The 27,993-nt window shown below is 39.0% G+C and overlaps 2 protein-coding genes across 12 annotated transcripts; one reads left to right on the forward strand and one right to left on the reverse strand.

Annotated features, from left to right (window-relative positions):
- Nucleotides 1–1,465: 1,465 nt before the first annotated feature.
- On the forward strand, nucleotides 1,466–19,395 carry LOC111332679 (uncharacterized). Of its 11 annotated transcripts, none has more exons than XM_022938097.2 (19): nucleotides 1,467–1,794; nucleotides 7,003–7,182; nucleotides 9,404–9,574; nucleotides 13,545–13,580; nucleotides 13,667–13,702; nucleotides 13,789–13,824; nucleotides 13,910–13,945; nucleotides 14,032–14,067; nucleotides 14,154–14,189; nucleotides 14,275–14,310; nucleotides 14,397–14,432; nucleotides 14,519–14,554; nucleotides 14,639–14,671; nucleotides 14,796–14,831; nucleotides 14,955–14,990; nucleotides 15,105–16,081; nucleotides 16,712–16,778; nucleotides 16,938–17,188; nucleotides 18,703–19,395. In XM_022938097.2, exons 1-16 carry the CDS (start codon nucleotides 1,707–1,709, stop codon nucleotides 15,146–15,148), a joined length of 912 nt encoding a protein of 303 aa, XP_022793832.2. In that variant the 5' UTR covers nucleotides 1,467–1,706; the 3' UTR covers nucleotides 15,149–16,081; nucleotides 16,712–16,778; nucleotides 16,938–17,188; nucleotides 18,703–19,395. The 11 variants fall into 11 exon arrangements, with proteins under 11 accessions (XP_088612901.1, XP_088612904.1, XP_088612906.1 ...); XM_088756772.1 differs by lacking the exon at nucleotides 1,467–1,794 and adding an exon at nucleotides 4,169–4,387 and having other exon boundaries at nucleotides 15,105–15,140; XM_088756771.1 differs by lacking the exon at nucleotides 13,910–13,945 and having other exon boundaries at nucleotides 1,470–1,794; nucleotides 15,105–15,140.
- LOC111332673 (endoplasmic reticulum mannosyl-oligosaccharide 1,2-alpha-mannosidase) lies at nucleotides 19,093–27,967 on the reverse strand. Its single transcript, XM_022938086.2, has 7 exons — nucleotides 27,705–27,967; nucleotides 26,489–27,331; nucleotides 24,386–24,574; nucleotides 23,568–23,755; nucleotides 22,612–22,735; nucleotides 21,815–22,009; nucleotides 19,093–20,808 (listed from the first exon to the last, which is right to left on the reverse strand). Exons 1-7 carry the CDS (start codon nucleotides 27,819–27,821, stop codon nucleotides 20,482–20,484), a joined length of 1,983 nt encoding a protein of 660 aa, XP_022793821.2. The 5' UTR covers nucleotides 27,822–27,967; the 3' UTR covers nucleotides 19,093–20,481.
- Nucleotides 27,968–27,993: the final 26 nt, after the last annotated feature.

The following is a 27,993-nucleotide window of genomic DNA, read 5'->3' on the forward strand; positions in this document are numbered from 1 at the left end:
TTACGTCGTGAAAGATTTTACTTTAATACAGAAATCAAAATAAATTTCTGAAAAATTGCATATTCGTCATTAAAGGGGACAAACTCCCTTTGGTTAGAATAAAGGCTAGCCCAAGCTCGGTTTCCTTAAGAAGAAAAGGAAGTACAGCCGTCATTTTGAAGTGGGCCTATAATTTAACCGTCCACTAGATCCCAGCGGTAAATTCATCGCAAGAGGCTCACCAGATCAAACTTCGCAATCATCGGAGCTGTTTTCTTCGACTGAGATGGATGTGAGATAGTGTACAACTTACGTACAGTCTACGTCTGATGCGTGTACTTGGGGGGGGGTGGGGAGGAGGAGGTCGAGTGGGGTAAGAAAGTATACAAAAGCTCGTCTGCGAAATTAACAAATTCCGCGTTTCGCTTCAATTTACGAGAGTACGTAGATTGTAATGAAAGTGTTTCTAATCGATGTTCACAAGCCGAACGGGAATAAAGTTAGCTTCCAGAAATCACAAAGTTTTCCAGTATTTTCACATTCTAGTATTCATGCAATTGCAAACTGACTTGTATAGTGCACTTTACATCTGTATTTGCTCTATGACAAAACAAATAATTAAACTACATTTGTAATGGATTAAGTCACATAACTCAACGAAAATAGCGGAAAATTCTAGTCTCTTCTATTTGGTAGTGCTCTTTTCTTGTGATGAAAAGAGTAAAGTCTATCAGATGTGTACTGCATTAGTCGGGGCCGCATGCACCAAGCGATTTCGCTACATCGTGACTAAAATAGAATGGGTATTGAGTGCGTCGCACGCCTGTTGCGCATGTGTGTTAAGTTTGTCTGCTTTGCAGGCTCGTAGTGTGCAAAATCGTTTCATAGCATGATAAAGTACTAGTTATATTACGCTTGTCTGGGTTTCACGCTTGTGGAGGGCAGTCTCGCATCATGACTTATTTAAGAACATGCGGAATGTTTGTCAATTTGTTCGTTCGCGCATTCAAAGTATGCTGTCCCGTTTCATAACTTAGAGAATGCGTACATGCTTTAAGGGCGAGAAATAATTTCGTGTGTACCCAGCTTGCAACAGGCTTCCCCGCTTTATGACTTTAAGAACGACGTAATGTTGCCTGTGTCGCTCTTAAAGCGTGCCTTATCGATCCCTTCATAAATTATACACGCGGACTACATCATAAGCGACCTTTCTTGATTTCTAGCCTAAAGAACATTATATATTCCATGTGTATTACGCTTGCCATATTACGCACTTCCTGCGTTTTTCTAGCTTGTGCAATTTATTAGTTCAAGGCTTAAAGAACGAGGCACTTTTCATTTTGCCTTGAGGGAATTGTGTTGAAACACTTTCTATTAATAGACTGAATGTAAATAAAGAAAAACAGATATTTTGGACTGTCCATCGATTCTCGATATTCTCAGAAACCTACGCTTAAGTACAAGAGGTGAAGACGACAAACGTGAAACGTCAATTAAAAGTGGCCGTTTCCCGTTTGCTGTTAAAGTCTCTAAGTAATAAGGAAATGCTCTGACGTCACGGCACTTTAGAGGCTATAACGGATAATTGCGAAACAAGGGAGAGTGATGTAAAATGATTCAGCATACACCATTATCATCAAAAAGATAAAGGCTTTGAAGGACAGGAAGGTGAAGGAAAAGCCATTTATCGTGGAAGTGAACGGACGAATCTTAACAACGACTAAAAAATGTCTCACCCAGTTTTGGGCTGGCTATTGGTTTTGGTTCTCTCATTGTTTTCGTCAACGCGGAGGAACACCGTCCACGGACAAAGAAGTAAGCACTTTTCAATCTGTTCTATGTCTATACTTCTTTGATCTACCCTTACAGCTTTCTCTCGAAGCAAAATCAACTGAAAGGGTGAAAAATTTTGAACACAGACTTACAATACAATGCAATACAATACAATATTCTTTATTTAACGAAGGTGACGTAATTAACCCAATGAGTTATCTAACTTACGGCTTTCGCAAACCCACCTACGCCACCCCCGAGGGGGGGCATCCATCACACAGTAATCTCGTGCGTGGGAAATTAACGTCTCCTACCCCTAACCCTGCAGGAGACGGGACCTCCATTTATTCGTCCCTATCCGAGAAGACTAGAATATCTAAACCATTTCTTGATGTAGTTATAGAAAGGTAGTATATTCTCCTCATTTTTATTTTAAGACAACAGTCCAGCGCTCTATCCATTGAGCTAACCGGGAGGCTAGCTCAATGTATTTCGTTTTCATACATAACTTGTTTTCGTGAAGAACACTTTGGCCAAAGATCGATAATTCCTTCCATTTTGGGCACCATATTTATTGCGATATAGTTCAACTGCGCACGTTTAGAAATATTTGGTTCAAGTAAAAACACAATTAATTGCCACCTCCATTTACTTTAATTCCAGTTTCTAACATGCTCAAAGTAAACATGCACTTCTTTCAAATCCTTTAAGACCAACACATCATATCACTGATTCAGAAATTGATTTGGAGAATGGGCAACGTGGCTGCCGGAGCGGTTAGGGCGCTGGACTTGTAATCTGGTGGCCCGGGCTTAAGTCTACCACCTTGCTACTCACTGGTTTTGTTCTCGGTTGCCCCGAGTTCAACTCCATGGCTGGACTTTGATATAAACAATTCTGCCGCTGGCCCGTTGGGATTTTAAACACTTTGTTAATTTACAAAGTTTGTTTCAATTTTTTTGTATCGGCCCTAAAAAGCCCTGTTGGTGGTGTGGTCAATTAATGTTAATATCATAATCATTACCGAATTAACAACCGTTTTGCCTGACTCATCCAGCTCAAAATATTGTTGTGAAAACATGGTTTTCTCGATATACTTAATTTATCATCAACATGCCTAAATGTCTTGATCTTCAGCGGGGATTTTCTTGGAGAACGTGAATCTTTATTTGGGTAGTTCTAATCGGGGAAAGGGGTTATAGAAGAGTATTTCGTCTTTTGCAATAAAGGCTAATATGAAACACATTCAAAAACTGATGTTTCGATTTAAAAAAATCCGTTTTCGCCATTGTCAGCTTTTGAGTGAAGGTGATAATTTCTCTCGCATAGAGAAGCAGGATTCGTCCAGGATATATGAAAAGCTTCAGCTATTAATTATTCAAATAATTTGTCACTGATTCTTTAGTGGATTCCTCACGAATAAAAGTCATCGACGATATGTTTGAAACTTTTCTTGACTGTTCCCCACCAATCTCTGTTTCAAGAACTACAATAAAAAAAATATTGGTCTGTGTTGGTACTAATCACGCGTGCCATTTCATCGCTTCACCGTACATCTTACGGTAGTTAGAAGTGAGGGTTTTTAAGAAACACCTTAAAAAAAAAACTTGAAAGGCGGAAATTCTCGAGTACACGGAACAACGCAACAAATATTTTGTGGAAAAATCATGCAATTTCAAACGACATCGACTCAAAACGTTCCTCAAGTCGTTGCTTTCAGGGTTATAGTGATATTGCCATTCTCGAGTGATCGAAGAGCTTCGTGCATGCTGTCAGCTATATCTTTTTTCCCTTCCCTTAAAATCATGATTTGAACACCAAAGATATGTGATAAAAAATACTACGTCACTGCGCTTGTTCAATAGCTAAACACCATAGAACCTGTTTAACTCGCCCTTTTAAGACGACAGAATCGAACAGGTTGCACAGTGCAATACTAAGGAATCACCTTAAGGCAATTTTTCAGCGGGGTAAGAGTGATTTTTTTAATGATTAAACAGCCTGAAAAAGGTGCCCTCTCCTTTTGTTAAGAGGAGGATCTCTTTCAATTGAAAAGTCATGCCATCTCTACAAACAACCTGAACTTCAATTCATTCGCAAATAAGAAAGACCAAAGGGCAAAGGACTTAGAAAGTTCATAAATATCGAGAAAAGCCGTTCTTCCTCCTGTGGTTAAAATTTTTAAGCTTCTTATTGGCCTTAAAAATATTGACCTTTAACTGTGCCCCAAATATCAAGAAAATTCAGTTCCTCTTCCTGTGTTTAATAATTTTAAGCTTCATGTTGGCCTTGGAAATATTGAACTTAAACTCCAAAAAAAGTATGCAAATATCAGCAGACGATATTTGCAACATATCTTGCCACCGCAAATGAACAGTTGGATCTTTTTAGACACAATTCAACCCCCCCCCCCCCCATAGTTTCTTGGTTTAAATGTTTCATCGCTCGATTCGAATTCATCGAATTAGTTAGCAACCTAAGAATATTTCAGACGACAACCAATTGGCATGCGACGCCGGGGAATTTATCACGGTTTGACAACCGTGACATGCGAAGTTTTCCTGCCCTTCTTAAAGAATCGTTGTATGAGAAAAATAACGGCGCCAGACAATGCTGCTCGTCGGCATAACGCCGGGTAAGTCGGGTAATTCACTGGGTCGCTTCAATTCCTCTCACGTTTCCTCAGCTACGTGAGATTTTACCCGAGAAGACCCATGAGTATGAAAGAATTCTTATTCTGTTATTCTGCGTGTGACAGAGTGCTTGTGCAAAGCTGTGGTAATGGTAGTGGTATAAAACTAGCCGCATAGCTGCGTGAACTCGGGCTTTCTTCGAAAACATTGATAAATACCGACTTGCTCTATACTGCAATTTAATTATCCTTTCATATACCCTCACAGAACAATTCAACAAATACTTCTTCTCATGTTGTGTAACTTTACTTAGTCTTACCCTCTTCGTGATAAGCTTACAAACATTTTTTGTAACTCTTCTAATCTTCATATAACGACGTAGCCAAGAGAACTTCGGTATGCTTGGACGAATACGCTCATAAACAAATTCCTTCAGTTTTCTGCCCTTTCTCGGGAGACGTTTCAGAGTAGCTTCTGGTATTCTGCTGGGGGCTAGATTGCAGAATACCCGGCCATTCATTTACATGTCATTGAATAAGAATAGCCTTTATTGTGTTATGCTTCGCTCTTCAAAGCATAACACACTAGGTGGACGAAGGTGGCCGGGTATTCTGTAAAAGTCCACTTTACAGTTGTGTGCTTGGTTGCCGAGCCTTTGAATGGGAGTGAGGCTAGAGTTGACCTTGTTATGATACAAACCTTGCTGCCTTTTAAATGTAAATCACATTGTTATCATGCTAAGTAGATACAGGTCTCTATCACAACAAGGTCACCTTCAGCCTCACTCTGAATCAATGGCTTGGCGACTAAGTACACAACTGTAAAATGGCCTATTGCTCCCTACTGGGTTCTCGATCACGTCTAAATACACGGTTGTGTTTACGTGTAAACATGATATGAGATAACTCATTTGATATAGCAGGTTTCGCTTGATGTTTCTCGATAGAAGTTTCACTCGTAAAGGTCGCTCGTAAATTGAACCCTCGTAAAGTTCGCGGACCGACCCAAAATAATAATAATAATAATAATCGACTTTATTTAAAGAGGGTAGACACATAACAGCTTGCGCTGACAAACCAGTGGCCCTCAAAACTAAGTTAGTAAGTAATACATTCTAAGCCATAGAGATTAAAATAGAACTAACTATTTGAACAAGGTAACTATTCAAAGATTATAAATACAATAAAACTAGATTATAATACAGCTTCAAAAGAATCAATGTCTCTATAAGAATTTATAAAATAATTCTTCAAATCATTCCTAAGAGAGGAGATGCTACGTTGTTTCCTAAGCTCATTTGGAAGACTATTCCATAACTTAATACTACTAACTTGGAAGGACCTTCCTGCCTCAGTAGTATTTCGATACTTGGGACAGATTAGGTTATACTGGCCATGCCTGGTCTCTCTACAATGCAGGGAGTGATTTGTAGTTAAAGTACTTTCAATATACGTAGGGGATTCCCCATGCAGTGCCTTATAGATTAACACGCACTTTCTTATCTTGACTTCATCAAAGAATGGGATCCAATTTAGTTTCTTAAAATTTTCCACAGTTCTTGATCTGATACCTGTACCTAATATTACACGCGCTGCACGTTTCTGCAACCGAAACACTCTCATGAGATCTTCCTTAGAACAATAGGTCCAAACTATACTACCATACATCATGACCGGCCTAATAAGGGCATTATAGAAAAGTAATCTTTCCTCAATGGGTAAATAAGTACACAACTTTTTCAGTAGGCCAATTTTTTTGCTAAGCTTCTGACAAAGTTTATCTACATGTTCCCCAAGTTTAATTGTGGGTCTACCGCGAACGGTGTGTGACTTTGTTTGTATATTGAGCGTAATAGCCATTGAATTTCTTCCGCGTACATCAAGCAAGGAATTTTTTCACGAAGGCAGCCATTAGTTTAAACCAGGCGCTCTGGGGTTCAATCTAAGCATGCGCTGTAGTGGAACTGTGTTTTGTGACTGAACGCAAAAAAAAAATTGCGAATTATTAGTCGCAAGTGACATCTCGGTACGATTTTTAAAGCACAAGTTTGATCTTTAAATCGTAAAGTAACGTTTTGTCTTAAGTTGTAAGTCTCAAGTGACGAAACTCTTCATTAGATAAATTGCATTTGTGATGTAATCACCAACGTGAAGGATCACTCTTTCCAGGGAAGAGGCGGGGAGAGGGGGGGGGGGTAGGAAGAGGGTTTCTAAAGGTGGCCGCGTAGAGCATGATTATACCCTATCAAAGATGAACCAGTTTTAAAAATACGTTAGCATTCTTTCACTCAGTCACAAGTCTTTGTTATTTAAAGAGGTATGTTAGAACTTAGGTTATGTGTGCAAGCACTAAAAGGTAGAGTGATATGTTATTAAGGAACCCAGAATCAGAAAGCAAATCAAAAGGATAGAAAGCATGTCAAAGTAAAATTTGAAAAAAAAGCTATTAAGTAGTGTTTGCCAGGGGGTGCAAATTTCTGAGAAGTTGAATAAAAGCATTTGTAGTACATGCCATCAATAAAAATAACACCCACAACAGCAAACTGCCGAACACTATTACCCACATAACGCTTTCTTTGCGTAATTTGGTTTGACGTGTCTGTTTCTTTCAAACCCAGACCCCATTAATGGCAAATGGAGCGGGTGGACTGCTTGGACCCAATGCTCTCCTTGTGGTGTTGATACCAAGCGTCGCACAAGGACTTGTACTAATCCTGCACCTGCGTTTGGTGGTCGGGACTGCGTCGGGATCGACGAAGATTTTGGGCTTTGTCCTTTAAGGTCTATATTTTGCCCTGGTAGGTAAAAATCATAAAACTGGACTAATCCTTTAGTGGAAAACCGTTTTACCCTGAGAACATGGACACCAAATAGGGCCTTTGCAAAAATTACGATAGAAACGCACTACCCTATCATATGCTTTCTAAGGCAAGAAGGCGATTGGTTCATCCATTGGAAATCTCTACTGAGTCAGTACTATTTATATAAACAGAGGAATGTCAATGATTGTTAAAAACAAAAGTAAAATCCCCATCTGCATAATGAAGAGTACTAGTACCTTTATAATGCTTACTCAGTCTCGTAATTTGGTTCGACGTAGCTCTTTCTTTCACACTGAATTACTAGACCTAGACCCTGTAAATGGCGAATATAGTGAGTGGACGGCCTGGACTCAGTGTTCTACTTATGGGGGTAGTCTCAGGTTTCGCACTAGGACTTGTACAAATCCTACACCTGCATTTGATGGTCTCGATTGTAACGGGTCTAATAACATGACTGAACTTTATCCTTTAAGTTATGCTAGTAAGTAGTAGTCATGAACTGGACTAATCCTCTGAGAAAGAGATACTACTCTATCAGAAAAAATTGTCACGAGAGCATAGACAACAAATAGAGCCTTGGCAAGAATAAACCTCATGTTTCTCTCGACATCTGCACCTCAAAGCAGCGAGGTTTCAATATGATTTTATAAATTTTGCCTCCCGTTTTCAGTCACCACAAACGATCCTCCAACAACTCAACCAGGTAAATAGACTGATCTCCTCCCTCACACTGTGCTTCTTCACCGCTTCCAGCTTCACTTTTATCTAGAATGCACTTAACACAACTGAGAAGCAACTATTTTACCGCTAAATTGGCTCACAAAAGAAAGATATTTTCTCAGTCTCTAAGACTTCGTCGTTTATGTAGTGATGACTCTTATTTCCACCACAAATCAGAGTCAATGTGCCAGTTTTTCGATAAACGTGGTTACCCTGATTCTATCGTTCAAGCGGGTTACCACCGCGCCCAACTTATTGATCGACATTCAGCACTACAAACGTCACAAAAGGAAGATTCCGACCGCATTCCATTCACTCTCACGTTTCACCCTCACAACCACTCAGTTAAATCCATCATTCTTAAAACTTTAAATTACTTCAAAACGATCCAGAGACAAGCACTATCTTTTCGCAGCCTCCGCTCATTTCATTCAAACGCGACAAAAACATGGGCAATTTTTTGGTCAAAAGTTCTTTTCAGACTAATGACCAACCAGGCACTTTTAAATGCGCTCGTGCACGATGCAAAACGTGTCCTTTCATTCACAACACTGAGAAAATATCGGGACCCAAGCGATCCATTAAGATCACCGATCACTTCACGTGCACCTCGGCCTATGTAATCTATTGCATGACTTGCACTTATTGCAAAAAGATTTACATCGGCGAAACAGGCAGAAGACTAGGTGACCGATTCCAAGAACACCTTCGCGACGTAGAGAGGAATGACAAGGACACATCGAAACCAGTCGCTAGACATTTTAATTTACCTAATCATTCAAAGCAACATATGGCAATCTGCGGTCTTTCCTTACACTTAAGTAGCACGGAAAGCCGTAAAACTCTTGAACAAAAGCTCATCTTCAAACCGGCAGTCTAAATCCCACGGGTATCAACGAATGCTTTTCATTCCACTAATTTATTCTTGTTTTTCTCGTTGCCATGTTCCCACTAATCACGTAGCTCCATTTTCTGCCTTTAAAAGCACATACAACCCACATTTCCTCTATTCGCTCCGACGAAGGGCTAACGCGCGAAACATCAGCTTTTATAATCGTAACGGTGGCCAATTTACCACTTCAACTTTGTTGACATATTTAAATTATTTCGTTACCCCCACTGACGACGCAGCCCCAAACAGTTTCTTTAGAAACTATCAGCTTTTTTTCACAAAAGAAAGGTTGAATAGGGTGCCAAGTGTAAAAACATCATTTCGATACTTAGTTTCTCAATACATGTTTTGTTGCTTATTAGATCGTGATTTTTAAATCGCCTGGTTAACATTTTTTCAGCTTCCGTCCAATTCTGGTTTTATGAACTCTCTGTTCTTTTCAGTCACCACAACAGTTCCTCCAACATCACCTCAGCCAAGTAATTTTACTTAGGTTATCCCTTTCACCATCGTTCTCTGATCCTTTCCAAAGTTTTCTTCACGTATTTGGGTCTGACGTATCTCTTTTCTTTCGTACTGATGTAGATCCCATCAATGGCGGATGGAGCGAGTGGACAGCTTGGACCCAGTGCGCTCCTTGTGGGGGTAATCTCAGGTATCGCACGAGGACTTGTACTAATCCCGCACCTGAGTTTGGTGGTCTTGATTGCATCGGGTCTGCTAACGTTACTGCATTTTGTCCTTCAAGTTGTGCTGGTAAGTAATCTGGAACTGGACTAATCTCTGGTGAAAAATGGAACGAGAGATGGCAAGAGATGTTACTTTAATTTATTAGACAAACTGTTACCCTGAGAACAAAGCAGATAGAGTGTTCGAATAATTGGCGATAGGCAAGCTTCTATCACGTGATGAGGTCTCAGAGCGCTTTTTGATTGATCCTTTCAAGCAAAACCACCTCCAAAGTTATGTATGGAAACGGTCAATCAAGCATAAGCATATATCCCAAGGAGCCAATAACAACTCAAAGTAAAAAACGAGTCAATCATCTGAAGCTGGGGAAAAAGAGGGTAATCGGGTTACCACTGGCTCTGTTTTCAATCTGATTGGCTGACATGGCTACTTGAGTTCACGGGTGCTTGTCAAAATGCGAAGAGAGGCGAAACCAATGCAGACTTGAATCACTTTCGACACTGAATTGAACATTTCTCTGGTGATTAATCAGACTGTATTTTCCAGTCGAGAAGTACCTTTTTTACCTCTTGATTAACTCGCTTAGGAGACATTAAATAGGTCGCCAAGTCAGTGTAAAACATTAATTCGCTGTTATTTTCATTGAATGTTTTGTTGTTTATTAGAGACTGAACAACATTTCTAAGCTTGCAAGCTGGTTTTAGGAACTCTTTCTTCTTTTCAATCGCAGCAAAAGCTCTTCAAATAACAACTCAACCAGGTAACTTGACTTACCTCCTCCCTCGCACTGCGCTTCTTTGGTGCATTGGACATCAAACATAAATAGAGCGTAATTTACCGACTGAAAAGCATTTTTTTTACAACGCAATTGGCTCTCTAGAGAGAAAATATAAGAGCACCAAATATAAAAAAAATAGTGACCCATTTGTTTCACTAAACGTTTTGTTATTAACTAGTAGCAACATTTTTTTAGAATCGTAATCTGTAACACTCCGAGTTAACATCTCTGCAATCTCTGCATCTCTCTCTGGGTTTATGAATTCTCTCTTCTTTCAGTGACCTTAACAGCTCCTCCAATGAGAGCTCAACCAGGTATCTTGATTAAACTCTTTCTTGCACAGTATTTCTTTTCTGCTTCCGACTTGGAAATCTCCGAGTTGACACCTGGCTGCAGCTTCCGTTAAACTCTGATTTCATGAATTCATTCTTCTTTTCAGAAACCACAACAAAACCTTCAACAACAACTCACCCAGGTTATTCACTTAATAAGAATGTACTCAACCAATTGAGAAGCATCTTTTTCACCACGCAATTAGCTCGTTAGGGAAAGAATATACAACTCAACCAGGTAACTTGACTTAGCTCTTTCCTTTGCTTCTTTTTTGCTTCCGACTTCAAAATTTCCGAGTTGACATCTCTGCAGCTTCCCTGTAATTCTGTTTTTATTAATTGTCTCTTGTCTCAGAGACCACGACAGCTCTTCCAACAAAAACTCATTCATGCAACTAGACTAAGCTCCATTCTCACACTGTACTTCTTTACTGCCTCAACTGTGAAACTTATCATCTCTGCAGCTACCTCCATATTTTACCCTTTCATCTCTGCAGCTCCTCGTTAACTCTGTACTTTGCCTACTGAGAAGTTTATTTTTATCGCTTGATTAGCTCGCTAAGGAGAGGCTATAGCGGGCCCGGTGCCACGTGTAAAATATGATTCGGCCGTTTTTTAACGAAAACTTTTGTTATTTACCAAACAGCGTCATTTCTTGACTTGAAATTTATGAATCTCCGACTTAACATCTTCAGCTCTCAAAATTTATCATCTTTCCAAGCTAGGGTAAAATGTGAGTCTAAGCTAGGGTTTTTCTTGATAGTTGATGGCTATTGGTCCAATTGGGGTTCTTGGGCTCCTTGCAGTAGAACATGTGGTCCAGGAAGAACGTGGAGAACGCGTGACTGCGATAACCCTCCTCCATCCAATGGTGGGGCATTCTGTACTGGTCAAGCGTTTCAACTAGGCTCTTGCAACAACGGTACATGTCCAGTTGAGCTCCTATCATGTGAGGCCATAGAGCGCTTTCTGATTGATGCTCTCAAAACCCCCTCCCAAACCTGCCGAAACGGCCAATCAAACAAACGCATGTATCCCAAGAAGCCGACAAGAACTCGCGCGGTATAGAACGAAACCAAGCCACCACGGGCTCTTTGTTTTCCATCTGATTGACTGAGATGCCTGCGCGAGTTAACGGGAGCTTATCAAAATGCGAAGAGAAGTGAAACCAGTGCAATCCCGGATTACTATAGACACTGAATTAGACATTTCTCTGACTATTAGCACCATATTATTAAGCGTCAAAAATTATGAATTCTTTCTTCTTTTCAGTCACCACAACAGTTCCTCCAACAACCACTCAACTAGGTAACTTGGGTAGGCTCCTCCATTGCAATGTGGTTGTTCACTGGTTCCGGCTTCAAACTTAATTGTATTGCATTTTACAAATCGAGAAGCTCCTTTTTACCGCTTCATTAACTCGCTTAGGAGACATTAAATTGGGCGTCATTATTTCGCTGTTCACTGAAATTTTAGTCGTTTAATAGATAGTAACATTTCTAGACTTGCAATCTATAAATCTTCGTCAACATTTTTTATACTCCTATTGAACTCTGGTTTTATAAATTCTTTCCTCTTGTCAGTCGCATAACAATGCAAGCAGGTAACTTGACTTACCTCCTTCCTCGCACTGTACTTCTTTGGTGCTTCCGACCTCAAACTTAATTACAAGGCACTTCACCAATTGAGAGACATCTTTTTTCACCACGCAATCAGCGCGCTTGGGAGAGAATATATGGGACCTTTAATATGAAAAAACTGGTGACCCTTTTATTTCTGTAAATGTTCTGTTGTTAACTAGACAGAAAATTTTGGCTCCGACGAAGGGCCAACGCTCGAAACGTCAGCTTTTGTAATCATTACGGTGGCCAATTTACCATTTCAACTTTGTTAATATATCCAAATTATTTCGTTACTCCCACCGACGCAGCCCCAAACAGTTTCTTTCGAAACTATCAGCCTTTAGAAAATTTTCAAGATTTGCAATATACAAATCTCCAATTTAACACCTTGGCAGCTTCCGTTTAGCTCTAGTTTTATGAACCCTTTTTTCCTTTTAGCCACCACAAAGGCATCTCCTCCAACAGCAACTTTACTGGGTTAATTACTTTATCGAAATGTACCTCACTAATAACTGAGAAGTATCGTTTTTACCACGTAATTAGTTCGCTAGGAATGAGAATGTATGGGGCGCTAAGTATAAGAGAGAATTGGTTAGCCATTTGTTTCTCTAAATGTTTTGTTGTTAAGTAGATAGCAACATTTATCATGACTTGCAATCTATAAATCTCCAAGTTACCAACTTTGCAACTTCCGTTTAAATCTTGTTTTCTTTTTAATTCTTTTTTCTTTTTAAAAACCACAATAGTTCCCCACAAAAAAACTCAATCAGTTTAATTACTTAATTAGGATGAACTTTATTAATTGAGAGGCATCTTTTTCACCACGCAATTACCTCGCTAGGGGAAGAATGTATGGGGCACTAAGTACAAAAAAAAATTGTTAGCCATTTGTTTCAATAATTTTTTTGTTGTTCACTAGATAGCAACATTTCTAGACTTGCAATTTATAAATCTCCGCGTAAACACCTTTGCACCGTCCCCTTAACTCTGGTACATACATAAATACATACATACACTTTATTAATGTGTCAGGGTATTTAGCTAAAGAAGCTAGTTGGGGACACTTCTTTATATAACATGTAAAATATCAATCATGTACAAAAATATATGCTGATATGAATAGGTAGTAAGAATTAAAATTTAATGAAGAATTAATTAAATCGAGAATCAAGTATATTATGTTTATATGATTGATCAAGTTAAGAAATCAAACCAAATTAAAACGCAGCAGTAATAATGAATCTCCGAGTTGACATCGCTGCAGCTTCCCTTTAATTCTGGTTTTTTGAATTCTTTCTTTTCAGTTACCACAACAGCTCCTCCATCAACAACTGAAAGAGGTAAGTAGAGTTGGCTCTTCCTTTGCACTGAGCTTTTTTGCAGCTTCAATTTAATTCTGGTTTTATGAATTATTTCTTCTTTTCAGTTACCACAACAGCTCCTCCATCAACAACTGAAAGAGGTAAGTAGAGTTGGCTCTTCCTTTGCACTGAGCTTTTCTGCGGCTTCAATTTAATTCTGGTTTTTTGAATTCTTTCTTCTTTTCAGTTACCACAACAGCTCCTCCATCAACAACTGAAAGAGGTAAGCAGAGTTGGCTCTTCCTTTGCACAGAGCTTTTTTGCGGCTTCCATTTAATTCTGGTTTTTTAATTCTCTCTTCTTTTCAGTTACCACAACAGCTCCTCCACCAACAACTGAAAGAGGTAAGTAGAGTTGGCTCTTCCTTTGCACTGAGCTTTTTTGCGGCTTCAGTTTAATTCTGGTTTTTTGAATTCTTTCTTCTTTTCAGTTACCACAACAGCTCCTCCATCAACAACTGAAAGAGGTAAGTAGAGTTGGCTCTTCCTTTGCACTGAGCTTTTTTGCGGCTTCAGTTTAATTCTGGTTTTTTGAATTCTTTCTTCTTTTCAGTTACCACAACAGCTCCTCCATCAACAACTGAAAGAGGTAAGTAGAGTTGGCTCTTCCTTTGCACTGAGCTTTTTTGCGGCTTCCATTTAATTCTGGTTTTTTAATTCTTTCTTCTTTTCAGTTACCACAACAGCTCCTCCATCAACAACTGAAAGAGGTAAGCAGAGTTGGCTCTCCCTTTGCAGGTTAATTTTTTCTTGCTTCCCTTTAATTCTGGTTTTATAAATTTTTTCTTCTTTTCAGTCACCACAACAGCTCCTCCATCAAAAAATGAAAGAGGTAAGTATTGTTGGCTCTTCCTTTGCACGGAGCTTTTTTGCTGCTTCCATTTAATTCTGGTTTTATGAATTCGTTCTTCTTTTCAGTAAATTTCACAGCTCTTCGATCAACAGCTGAAAGAGGTACCTAGAGTTAGCTCTTCCTTTGCACAGTGCTTTTTCCTGCTTCCCTTTAATTCTGGTTTTATGAATTCTTTCTTCCATCAGCGACCATAACAGCTCCTTCGACAACTCAACCATGTAACTAAACTAAGCTGTTTTCTTGCACTGTACTCCCTTTCTGCTTCCGACTTCGAAATCTCCGAGTTGACGTCTCTGCAGCTTCTCTTTAATTCTGGTTTTATGAACACTTTCTTCTTTTCAGTCACCACAACAGCTTCTCCAACAACAACTGAAAGAGGTAGCGAGAGTAAGCTCTTCCTTTCCACAGTGCTCCTTTTCTGCTTCCGACTTGGAAATCTCTGAGTTGACATATCTGTAGCTTCCCATTAATTCTGGTTTAATGAATTCTTTCTTCTTTCAGCGACCTCAACAGCTCCTCCAACAACTACTCAACCAGGTAACTAGATTTCACTCTTTTCTTATAATGTGCTTTTTTCTGCTTCCAACTACGGAATCTCCAAGTTGACATCTCTGCAGCTTCTTGGTTTTATGAATTCATTCTTCTTTTCAGTCACCACAACAACTCCAACAACAACAATTAAACCAGGTAATTAGACTAAGCTCCTTTCTTGCACTGAGCTCCTTTGCTGTTTCTGGCTTCAAACCTAGAATGTATCTTACCTACTGAGGAGTTTCTTTTTACCGATTGACTAGCTCGCTAGGGAGAGGCTATATCGGGCCCCGCGGCGCCAAGTGTAAAACATGATTCGGCCGTTTTTTACGAAAATCTTTGTTATTTACTAGACAGCGTCATTTCTTGACTTGAAATTTATGAATCTTCGAGTTAACATCTTTTGACAAACATAAATGGAAAATTGTGTTTGTTTGACGAACCCGAGCTTTTATAAATTGCAGGTAGATTGGCTTTGCGATTTATAAATGGCAAATGACAAGTCGTTTTGATTTATAAATCGCAGCTCAGGTGACCTGCCATCCGTGATTTGTAAATCGGAATATATCGCGTCGTTACGATTTATAAATCGCAAGTAACGTTTTGGTAAGATGTATAAGCCGCATGCGACGGAACTTTGCATGACATAAATCGCACTTGAGATGTAATCGCCGACGTGCGGGTATGTTTTCTCTAAATCACAAACTCGATTTATGAATCGCAAACGTGCTATTAATAAATCGCCAGTATTTAACTTTTGAATTGCAATTTATGATGTGTAAATTGCAAATGGTGAAGTTCAAAATCGCAAATGTGCGATTTACACATCGCAAAATAATTTATTTACATTCATCGCACAAGTTTGTAAATCAATCATTGTAACATATCGCTAGTGAGCGATTTGTAAAGGTTTGGGTTGCGGGCTCATGATCAGTCTCGCCCAGTAGCAGTAAAAAATTCCATCAACTTACTGCGGGAGAATCGTGGGAAGCGCTGTGGAGTTTATGGCCGCCAGAGGATCTCTGGGACGGCGGATCTCCTCAGCCGTTTCGGCAGCCTCAAGTGAGGCCCTCGGGTCATTTCAACAACAAATGCCGGTAAGAAAATCTTTTTGGTTCATTAGACCAAACTTCTCTATTAGTTTAATAAAATAACTGATGAGAACTTTGTGATCGAAGGTCGCCACGAATTTACTTTAATCACTACATGCTTGATGATAGCCAAGAGATGTGCTTGTTTGTTCAACAGAAAAGTGATAATGTGCCCATTTATTGGGGCTCTACTGACACTACGTTAATTTCTTGCAGTTCCAGAGGAAGGCCAAGAACGGCCAGATCAGTATCAGCATCTGAACACAGACTCGTCATTACGAAAAACTAGCGTGCAATTTAACAACCCCTCCCCCCCCCCCCACCCATATATATAAATCTTCATTTTTACATGGCGATAATTAAGAAACAAATCTAAGGGTGCGGATTAACGATAGATCTGGGCACAGACCCGCTTAATGTAAGACCCCTGGATTTAAGGTACAGATTTAAATCTCCGAATTTAAGTTTCGCATTTACAACCTCTGAATCTAAAGTACTGATTTAGAACCCCTAAAGTTAATGGACGGATTTAAAACTCCTGAATTTGATGTACAGATTTACAACAGCTAAATTGAAGTTATACATTCAAACCACACAATTCAATGGCGTTGATTAATTCTCTTTTGTATTTTTCAGCGACTACAACAGCCCCACCTGAAAGGTCTCCGTGGGAGTTTGCCCTTTTTAAACATAGGTTCAGGAGGTAGATTGACCATTCATTCGGATCAACAGTACCATATTAAGTTCTGATCAACATACTATAAACAGATTTTAATCTATTTGGTACCCATTTTGCCGCAGATAACGCTTTTATTTCAGTCATAACAGAGTGTAATAAAATATCTTTCACTTGTTCTTTCAGGACAACATGATCTCGATGCAGGCACTGTGCGTCTGCCTAGATTACCAACTTGCTCTCTCTACACCGATTGACGCTTGGTTGTGTAGAACATATGTGCAAGCGCAGCACACTTGGCCTGCTAACCTGTTGAGCAGGCCGTGTAAGTTTGGCCTACGAATGTTCAGTATTTTCTCGGCGAAAAATTACAGCCGCCATCTTCGATTCTCACGACTGCGGAGGGCTGGGTAGAGAAAGAAATTTTTACTAAGGAGGTGAGCGACGGTCAAACGGAAGAGGGAAAGGGTGGGGGTGACTTCTCGCCTTCCTCCGCCCCTACTCCCCTCCGTCCACTCTAACTCCAAATAGAACATGGCCATTCAAATGGACGATCCCCAGCGAGCTTTTAAACGTTAACTCACCTTAATAAGACGCTGCACAACAGGCATCACACTAGCCTCATGACAAAAACTTGAGGTATCTTAGTTTATTCATTTGCTTTTATTTTCTTCTCCAAAAAAAAGGAGTCAAAGAAAATCGAATCGGTAAAGATTTTCTTGTAAATCGATCAGTATGTTAGTGAGGCAGTCAATTTACTTTATCTCTGTGACTGAGGCACTAACTTAGTAAAACTGGCATTAGTATTTAACTTTTTAGTGCCGCACTTGGAGTCAATTGAGTTATGCAACTACCTTGGCAGGAACGACTTAGGGCAAGCTATTTTGTCTACCGGTTGTAATGATGAATAATATTCCTCACTTAGGACGAAAGAAATGGAAAAAAGAACGAAAGAAAGGGAAATCTCAACCGTTTCCGTGATTTATCTGTCAACAGTTCAGTTTGAGTCCTTTTCTTGTATCTCGGAGTTACCTCCAGCTTAAAGAGGACTCCAAAATATCAATTCAGTACGAAGAGAGGCTAGAAAACGGATAGGAATTTTGTTACAGTCAAACTAAGTGAAGCGTACCCCTTAAGATTACATTAATGAAATGATCATTTGTAAAATGAACCCGCCAGTCATTTCAAGAATGCAATAATGAATTGATTATTTGATTATTGAACCCGCTAGCCGTTTCGCGAATGCAATAATGGATTGATTATTTGAAGATTGAACCCGATAGCCGTATCCGTTTTGAAAAGGCGCAGATCATTGTTCAAATTAGAAGTCCATTTCTGAAGTCCAATAAGATTGTTCTATTTGACGAGGAATCCTGAAAATGAACAAACTTCAGTGTACAAACACTGCGAAAACAGTCGATCGCAAATATTAACGAAATAAAAAAAAGTCTTGTGATGGCTTCGCCCGTAAACTATTTTTTTCGACCATGAATACACACAAGAATTTCTACAAGTTCGTTAAGATGTAAATAGGCGAAAAGAGCTCTCGATAGCATTCCATTTACAACATTTACAAGAAGTTCTACACAACACTCGAACTCACCTTTCCCGCCATGTTGAAATACTTCCGGTCGATCATCACGTGTTCGCATGATCCGATCAGAAATGGACTTCTGATTTGAACAACGATCCGCGCCTTTTCAAAACGAATACGGCTATCGGGTTCAATATTCAAATAATCAATCCATGAATGCATTCTTCAAACGGTAAGCGGGTTCCATGTTCAAATATTCAATTAGTTATTGCGCTCCTGAAACGATTAGCGGGTTCAATATTCAAAAAATCAAATCATTAATGTAATCCTGAGGCTTCACTTAGTTTGACTGTAAATTCTAAGAAGACTCTCTCAATACTAATGAAGATTACTAACGATGCTTTTCTTTATTTTAAGGTTTCTTCATCGTGCACTGAAAAAGCAACGTAGCGCATGTCCAAAAAAAAACCACCACACCACGGTCTACATCAAAGAGTCCACGTGAACATGGTGCCAGTTTTGTTGCCAAGACAACTAATCACTATGGTGTTTCACCGACTGGGGACCGAGTTCATGCCGTGCCTGCTGTAGCTGACGGAAACAGACAAACACGAATAACATGCCTAAAAAGGGCGCTCTACTTTTACTCCTTCATAACTGGAGGTAGTGAAAACAACTAGGGATTGCCACAGGGAACGGACACATGTCCATCCATTAATTGCAGTGAGCGAGAAACTCTAAGCTGCTCAACAACTGCAATCAAAGATCTTTGCCTTTCAGACTCAACGACGACAAAGTGACAGCAAAACAAATAAAACTTTGTATATTTCTCACGTATTTAATAGGGATTAACACAACAGACCTCTTCCATTGCACAAGCTACAACATGCTCAACATTAAATAAACAGTATTTTCAAACATCATTAAGTTACTATAAAAAGTTATTTCCTGTGGAATTCTCACATCATACTGCGGAGAAATTGAGGAATATGTCTTGGTATTTTCTCTTGGTTCTTTATAGGGCTGCATTCAGTAAGTTATCAACACGAAGTTGGTAAAGATAAGTTAGCCACGTTATCCAATTGATAAAACCGGTCGTTTACAGCTTTACTCTTACCTTGTAATCCTTTATTTGAATAGCGTTTACCATTTAAAACGTCAGCTTTTAATCCCCACCGCAATACGTTGCTCCTTATTGAGAAGTTTCCTTTTGAGTGTCGAAACTAAGCCAGGATCACCCTGTTTTTGCGTTGCCTCGCTCTGTGTTTGGTCGAGAAAATTGGCGCCATTCCCATGGCTAATCTGAATCAAATTGGTCGCCGCGTTTTCCCGCCCTCTTAGCAGTATTCAGTCTTTCCTTTGAGTTCCCATAGGCTAATGATATCGCAAACGTTCGTTCTGATTGGCCATCGCGATAAATAGGGTTTTGGCATTTCGACATTCAATGAAAACCACTCCAAACTGCGTGCTGATAGTTAACTTTAAGTCTCATCCGCAATCCGAAGACGAATCACAACAACTTGCTTAGTCACTGCACGAAATAACTTCAGAAAGCGTTTGTTTTGATCCCCTTCATCCGATTTCTGTTTTAAATTAAGTGTTTGTCGAAGTTATTCACCGTTGTATCACCGTATAAGGAAAGATATTTAAGTCTACGCAACGAATTGTGCCAATTTACAGAAGGACTGCTTCGTGCAATGGCTCTTCGCCATGAACTTTACACAGGTATCAAAGTTTAACTATACTAAACCACCGATTTCACTATAGGAGGGTAGGGCGTTGTCGGATTTCTCAGGGAAGAGAGCGGAAACTCGTGGAGCGCGATTACCCACACTTGACCTTACATAAAGAGACGGGAGATAAAAAACAGCTGGGATAGTTATATAAAAAAAAGCAGTCTCCTCAGCAATAAGAACTACCACAACACCCTAGATGTCAAGGAAACCCGTACCCTGTCATTTCTCCTTGGTCCGTGGAACACGTACGTACGGAAAACCCGATATGTTATTCCCTCCACATTATCCGCGTAGCCCTTATACGTAACCCATTTCAGCTTTCGCGCGGCGTGATTTTTTCGCTATTCTCACATCCAGTTTCCGATTTAATATAGCTCGGCTGCGCGCTTTACGCGTGACTCACCTGAAAAATGAAGTGACCATTATTACCTCGACGGCAACCTACCTAATGTTCCGTCGGTTAGGATTTCCTTATTGGGAATATGTGGGCTTCTGTATTAAATACAAAGTTATCAAGTGGCACCATGTCCACATCGCTAAATAATAAGAATAAATACTTAAGTGTCTCTCCGAGGAAGAAGCTTTCCATTTTGTCTCTGAATCCCAAATTTGTGTCTTTGACACTGTTTAGCGACGAATATCCTCCAGTGCTTATCTTGGCATGTCGCTCAATGGCTTGAAATATGGACCAGCCATACTCCTGGTATTTCTTGTCTTTCGTAAGACGGTAAAGAATAAATAATGATTCTACAGTTTCTGGTCGTAGCAAACAGTGGGCATCTAATGGCTGAAAAAGGTTAAAAACGTACTTTAAAGTGATGCTCCCATAAGGTTCCAGCACTTTGAGAATGGCATTATGAACTTAGATAAAGGAACCTTTACTTTTTCAACCAAAGCCTTTTACGTTTTCACCTCAGTGTAAATCCATTTTTGACTGCTACGTGGAAAAAGATCAAACCCCAATCACCGTCTCTACGAATTTCTTCTTCCGCCGAGAAAAAGGATTTCATAGTTAGATTCTTCCTCATGTTAAAGCCAAGAATTTTCCGAGAACATTTAGCGAGGTGCTTTCTTATAATAATTATAACAATCACAACATTTTTTCACGGGTGGCGCTTTTGATGTTTTCTTCCAGTGTTTATTATTGAGAAATTTTAATGCTAACAGAGAACTTTTAAAATAACTGTCAAATATGGGATTTCTTTGTTTTTGCTCTTCTTTGCTAAATGATTGACCGTGGATACTTCCAGTAAAAGCAATCCCCGTTTTGTACTCGTGTTTCAGTTATTTTTGTCTTCCATGCTTATTTTACATTTAATTCTAACTGGTTTTGCTTATGAATGGTCCATATGATTACTTTGCATCAGATACGAACGAGGATAGCTAAAAAAAAATAAATGCTTCGTTCTACACGTAAAATCCCAAGGTCTGCCCAGCAGGATGTATCGTAAGCATTTGGACCTATTCTAGACACAGCCATTCAAACCAGAGTGTGTAAGAAAAATTAAGTGCGTGACAGTCAATATCAAGTGCGTGACTTTAAGGTGGCGTTACATGTAATATTCCAAACAACCATACAGTAGTACCTGATGACGTCAATCGTATCGCGTTAGTGCCTTCGGAAAGGGTGTGGTCATAGGAACTTTCTAAGCTTTCGTACTCGGAGTTGACAAGACATCAAGACATAAAGAGTGATTTAAATTATGAGTATTAAAAAGAAGCTAAACCGAGATTTAAGAGTGACTGGTGTTGTATCCGCGCTCCCAACAGCAATACATGGTTGACAAACTTACCCTGACTTGAATATCTTCGTGTTTTGAAGACCCCTGGTTAAAGTAGACCAGTTCAGCACTTAATCCAGTAGGCATACGTTTGTACATCTGAACACATGTCTCCAACAGATCCTTAGCAAATTGTTCGTATTTCTTGTCCAGGCCATTCTGAACAGCCAACATTAATGTTCCTGGCAGAAAACACACTAAATGATCCTGCAAGTAAAGAAATTAGGAATATGCATATTAAGGAACACAGGGAAAATATTAATAGATTCCACTTCACAAATAATTATATTCTTAGACAAAAGTAAACACTTGAATCTCAAGACTACCAGATTAAAGTACGATATTAACAATAATAATTAAAATCAACATTCATTAGAGAGATGTGTAAAACATTTGCCTGACACCAGGGAAGGCCTCTAGTATGGTTGTGAATTAATTTAGGAGGTATACACTTTTTTAAAGATTAGCAAACAAAGTACACCATTTACAACTGGTGATCAGGAATGCTGCCAAAGTGAGAGTGCTTGCCTCCCTCCAACACCACATGTGTTCAGGTTGTTATTGGTTCTTTTCCCTGGTTTTCTTTCTTCCACAAAAAATAATTCTCTGAATTCCAAATGAACCATCTAACAGTACATAGAGAGCCACCTTATGGAAGCATCATTGTTAAATTTCAGTTAATCATCATCATTACTGTCATTACAATTATCACTGTTACAATTATAATCATTACCATTATTATTTAATTGTTATCATTTTTAATATCATTGTTGTTGTAATTCTTCTCTTATTTCATATACTGTACATACCATCTTAGGGCTGAATGTTGAGCCATGCAGAAGTTCACCAATGTACACTAACTTGCTTGGTTCAGATTCTCTCCTCAAAAGAGACATGACTCCATCCATAGACTCGACAAAATCATCTCGAAGCCTGGCAAGAAAAAGAAATCATAAACTACTGACCCAACCTTCTTTATTGAAAAAGTAGGTACCCAGACAAGATAATGTAGTGCACTGTTGGGCAATTCTTGCTAATCTCTACATCCACTTTCAGCTCTAAGCTAGAGATCTGTCTATGAAGTATTAGAAGACCTAATTCAGTCATTTGCTTTTCAGATGGCTACATGTTTCCTTGCAAACTACATAATGAGAATTACATGATGTATCAAGAAATCATGCAGAAAAGGAATTTTCAATAAATTTATTTTATCTCTTAGTTGGCATGGGTACTAAGATTGATCAATTTATCAGCCATATTTCACTGTGCAGTTTGCTAAATTCGAAATTTTGTCTGAATTGAATTCTTCCCCTTTTAGAGAGACAATTTATGGTCCTTGTGCTTTGCACTTAGGGGCCATAAATTGTAACAAAAAAGTATTAGTCCACAACGCACAGTACAGACCTCAAACTTGATTACCACAGGGAATTTGATTTCTGCCTCCCTATCCACCTAAGATAAATACTAAAAAAATAAAGCAATATCTTGAAAGATTTGCTCTCCTCATTTTTTCTCACACCTGACCCTGCAGTTTTTGTATAACTGCTCTTTTATTCATTCCCACTAACTCAGAGCACGGCACAGTCTAGAGGAACTGTTACGGTGTGAAAGGCTGAGGTACCCAAGGCTTTTGAATTTGAACCAAAAAACCCCAAAACAACAACAAAAATGAGCAAACAGACAAACACAAACATGAAAGAAACAAGACCATCATAACCAGCTAAACAGAGTGTATGACTCACTCAGTGTACATGAATTCTCTTACCAATTCTCAGTTTTCCCACTCTGTAGCCACTGCTTTAGAAGATACTCATAGTAGCTATCCCCCCGAGCACCCAAGGTAATTGTTGCACCAGGCCGAAACTTGCCTGTATCTGCATTCACAAAGATTGGTACTAGGCCTGCCCGCTTGGGAAGGGCATGAACATGACTCATTACTGTATCTACTGCACTCTGAAAAAAAAAAAGGAATAAAAAAAGAGAAATAAAGCTACATTTGTAAACTTTAAGAGCACACCTTTCCTACCAAAAAAAAAAAGACAAATCTTTACAAAATTCCAATTCTAAAAAAAAATATAAGGAATCAATCCACAAAGACCTTAAATAACATATCTAAATATTTACCAGTAAATACTTTTACATAAGGAATAAATAAAGGTTCTGTCTATGAAAAGACAGCAGTTTCAAAATGAACATTCTTTTCCTAATTCCAATTTGTTGTGCCCACTGTTTATGTAAAAAAGTTAACTTCACTTACAGTTAAAGGCTACTAATAATGTTTTATAATGTGAAGAAGAAGAATTTTTCCTTTTTTAATTAAGAATACAATTCTGGCAAACTTATACAAAACAATATTACACATTTTATCCAAAATATTTATTATAATATAATTCTTACATTGCCTATGATATAAAACTTACACTACATCACTTATATTGCAGTCATACATACATAATTTACATAACAACTCACCGAAAAATAACTTGTAACAAACAATACTTTCAAAGCATTATGTTGAACACGATCAATACTGTGGCAGTATTTCCTTTGAAACTGTCACATTCCCAACAATATTCCAGATACCTTGTATTTTGCATCCCCTGTGATATAAGCGAGATCTCGGAACTCCAGCTGTATGGTAGTGACCTCAGACACTGAACTATCTGGACCCCAGCGAGGAGGGTGAGCTGTATGAGTCAGTAGATTCACATCAGAATATGGAATGTTTGATCGCGTGTGAAAAGCTGGCAGGAGGCGATCTCCCAAATCAATCTGTCGCAAAGGATAAAAGGAACAAAAATTTTCAAGTACCATCAGCAGTTTCTAAAGCTACACTGACTAAATACAATGATGTTAGCAAGTCATATGTGGTAAACTAATACATGTTTATTGATGAGCAAAAAAAAAAAAAGAAAATATACAAACAGTAACAGAAGGGTTAATAAAGTAGTGGGAATGGTCAAGTTTGAGTTCAGTTATCAAAAATGTGGTGTGTAAGAAGAGGAAAAACACTGTGTTCCTCCTCGGCAACAGAAACGATATAAATTACATGACAAGAAATTTCCAGACTGTCATGCCATAGTCAAAACCTTTCAACAAATAAAGTTAAGAATCAAAGAGATAAAAGAATATGAATATTCAAACAGTCTTGCAAAGATTCAGGTCTGTGTGATGTTGCAGGAGGGAGATATTCAAATAAATGTTTTACACGAATCTATAAGACTTTATATGGAAATGCCATTTTGTGTCCCTCTGATGGACACAAATATGGCGGCCGGAAGCTAACAAAAACATATGTCTTTGAGTTTTGCTTTAATTACAAAGCCTGCATTCATCTTCTGAGGGCTCTATTTGAGTAATTATTCTCCTACAAGGACTGTTCAAATTGCTAAATCTCAGGGCATAAATCACTTTTTTAACTTACATGACAGCTTTCTTGGCTGCCATTTCAATCATTATTGTGTCATGCAAAAGCTTCAAAATTCAACCTTGCTTTATCTCAAGACAAAAAACCCTTTCAAACCAAAAATTTGTAAAAAGATAAGTCTTCAACTGCTTTAATCAGTGCTTTCAATAAGATTTGAAATAGGTGGCTACATCAGTACAACACCCACTGGAGAGTGACTTGAGTGTGACTTAAGCGTGGTGACCGTGACTTGAGCATGGTAAAATATACCCGGCAACTCACAACAGAATACTCACCGGAGCTCTGGCGGGTGCCAAGTCTTATCGAAAGCACTGTCTAATAACTCACTTTATTACATGACTCGGGCAGTCAGAAGGCCAATAACTAAAATTAACCGATCAAAATGCTCCATTGCCGGTCAATATTCTCTCAGTATTGGACCAGGCACTGTCCTGAATGGTCCTGAATGATACCGCACTTGTGTCCCTTTGAACTTCAGTCGTATAATAAATCTCTTATTAACCAAGCTTGCTAAGGACGTACTGGAAGAATATTGGCCCTCGGTCCGTCCTGTCAAGACCTCTGGCCTATATTCTCCAGTACGGCCCTCGCGCTTGGTTAATAAGATATAATTATTTAGCAAAATTTCAAAAGGATTGATAATGGCTTATTTTTTTAATTTTGATGATTTCACATGAAGAACAAGAATAGAAGTGGCTTAACTAAGGTGAAGCAAATGGCTGAAAATTTTCACAAACGAATATGTGATAGTTCAAATAAAGGTCAGGTATTGGCAAGTTTAGCACTAGTAATAATAATATAATAATAATATAGATCAATTTCTATAGCGCATTTCCATGTAAATGCTCTAATGCACTTTACAACACTGTGCGGGGGACTTTTCCAGACTGCCGGCGGCAGTTTACAATTAATAAAGGAGAAATTTTTACAGATGCCCCCTCCCCCCCTTCCCAGTAAACAGGCCAGACCACATCACAGTAGTCTCGTGATGTGGGTTCTTTAACGTCCCTTGCCGAAATTAACTAATTGATAGGTGCAGGAGACGGGACCTCCTGCTTTACGTTCTATCCGAGAAGACGAAGCAATGTGAGTGAAGCGTCTTGCTTAAGGACACAACGTCAAGCCCCAGCCAGGACTTGAACCCGGGCCATCTGACCTAGAGTCCAGCGCACTGACCACTGGACTACTCACGCCTCACTAGTCAGCATAACTTATCTGCAAATCCTGTAAAAAAATATTTTCTTTTAACTAGTACTTACTGCTTTCTTCAAAAACAGGTCATCTCGAGACAAATGATAAGCACTCAAGAGTCCTCCAAGTACACGGATTGTTGTCTCAAACAAATTCACATCAACATTTTTCTCAAAGGTCAAGCTGCTAGCAACCCATTCACGAGCCTGTTGAAATTCTTCACGCAGGTTCATTAACAACATGGTATCCAGTGAATCAATAATTGTCAGCCCTATACCAAACCACTCGCTGTGTGATCTGGAAATGGGACGTAATTCATCATGACCCCAAGCATATTTTCTATAACCATCCCATGCATGTCTGAATGCTTCTACAACTTTCTTTTGACGTTGATTTTGTTTATCTAATGGCAGTATGTTAACTCCATTAATGTTCAGAGCAAAATTCTCATTATTTTCTGCAGGATTTGCTTCACCATCACCAGCAGTATCTGCTCCAACGTCACCTGGTAGCTTATCCTCATTATGTACACCTGTATCACCATGAATCTCCCCCAGATTTGTTTCTTCCTTTGAATTAAGGTTATTGTTATTGTCTTTATTGTCCTCAATTGGTTTATCCCTATTTTTCAACTTTGGGGGCCCTTTCTTTATTGCCAGGGCATGTTGCTTCCGAAGTTCTTCCAGTTCTTTTAAATTATTTTCAATAATTTCCTGTTTATTAACTCTGTTAAACTTGGGAGAATGTTCCTCAGAAATCGTGTGACCTTGATGATCTACAGTTTCATCCACATTGTCAATGGCCAAGTTGTGCGCCATCAGTCCTTTACGCCACCACAAAAAAGTTACACAACCAAGAACACACAGCAGAAAAATGAGCGATCTTTGAAAAGAAGACATGGCTCGCCATTTCTGCAGTAAATACGCAAAACAAAATATAAATTAGTTTGGCGATGTAAACAGCTAATATCCAAAATGTAAACAAATTTCGAGTCGGTTTACGCAAAGGCGAACCTCAACTGCCATTAAATCTGTACATAGGATAGTCTTAATAGTACAGTAGATAGTAACTAAGATCATTCAATTGTATCTCATTGCAAATTTATGCACACGCTTTAACCTTTATTCATTCAGGTGCGCTGCCCTAAAGCGTTTTCCGGTCCAGTTACACTTGTTTAATAGTTCGTGGTCTTTGTTTCACAACATGGAACGCTCTTAACTCTACTTGAAAGAACAAAATACCTACAATCGACCACACAGGTGCCACACACTGTCATTCGCTTACCCTGTACAGTGAAGTATGTCGGCGTCCCTTGCTGTTGTCATCATTTCTATGGCCAGTATTCCATGGCATGGAAATTGAGATGAAATCTCCCGATCCTTCCCGGTGAGTGGAGCCCATATCTTCAAGGAACGATATGGAAAAATACGGGACAAAGATAGGTTTTCTTGCTAATGTTAGTTTAGATATTCTTCGGCTTAATCATCTTAAAAGATTTGGTAAATAACGCCGACTGTCCGCCATCTTAACACACTATCTACCTCCCAGGCTCCTTGCCGAAATTATTTGTCAA

The sequence above is a fragment of the Stylophora pistillata genome, chromosome 4, assembly GCF_964205215.1.
Source record: "Stylophora pistillata chromosome 4, jaStyPist1.2, whole genome shotgun sequence".
Taxonomy (NCBI): Eukaryota; Metazoa; Cnidaria; class Anthozoa; order Scleractinia; family Pocilloporidae; genus Stylophora; species Stylophora pistillata.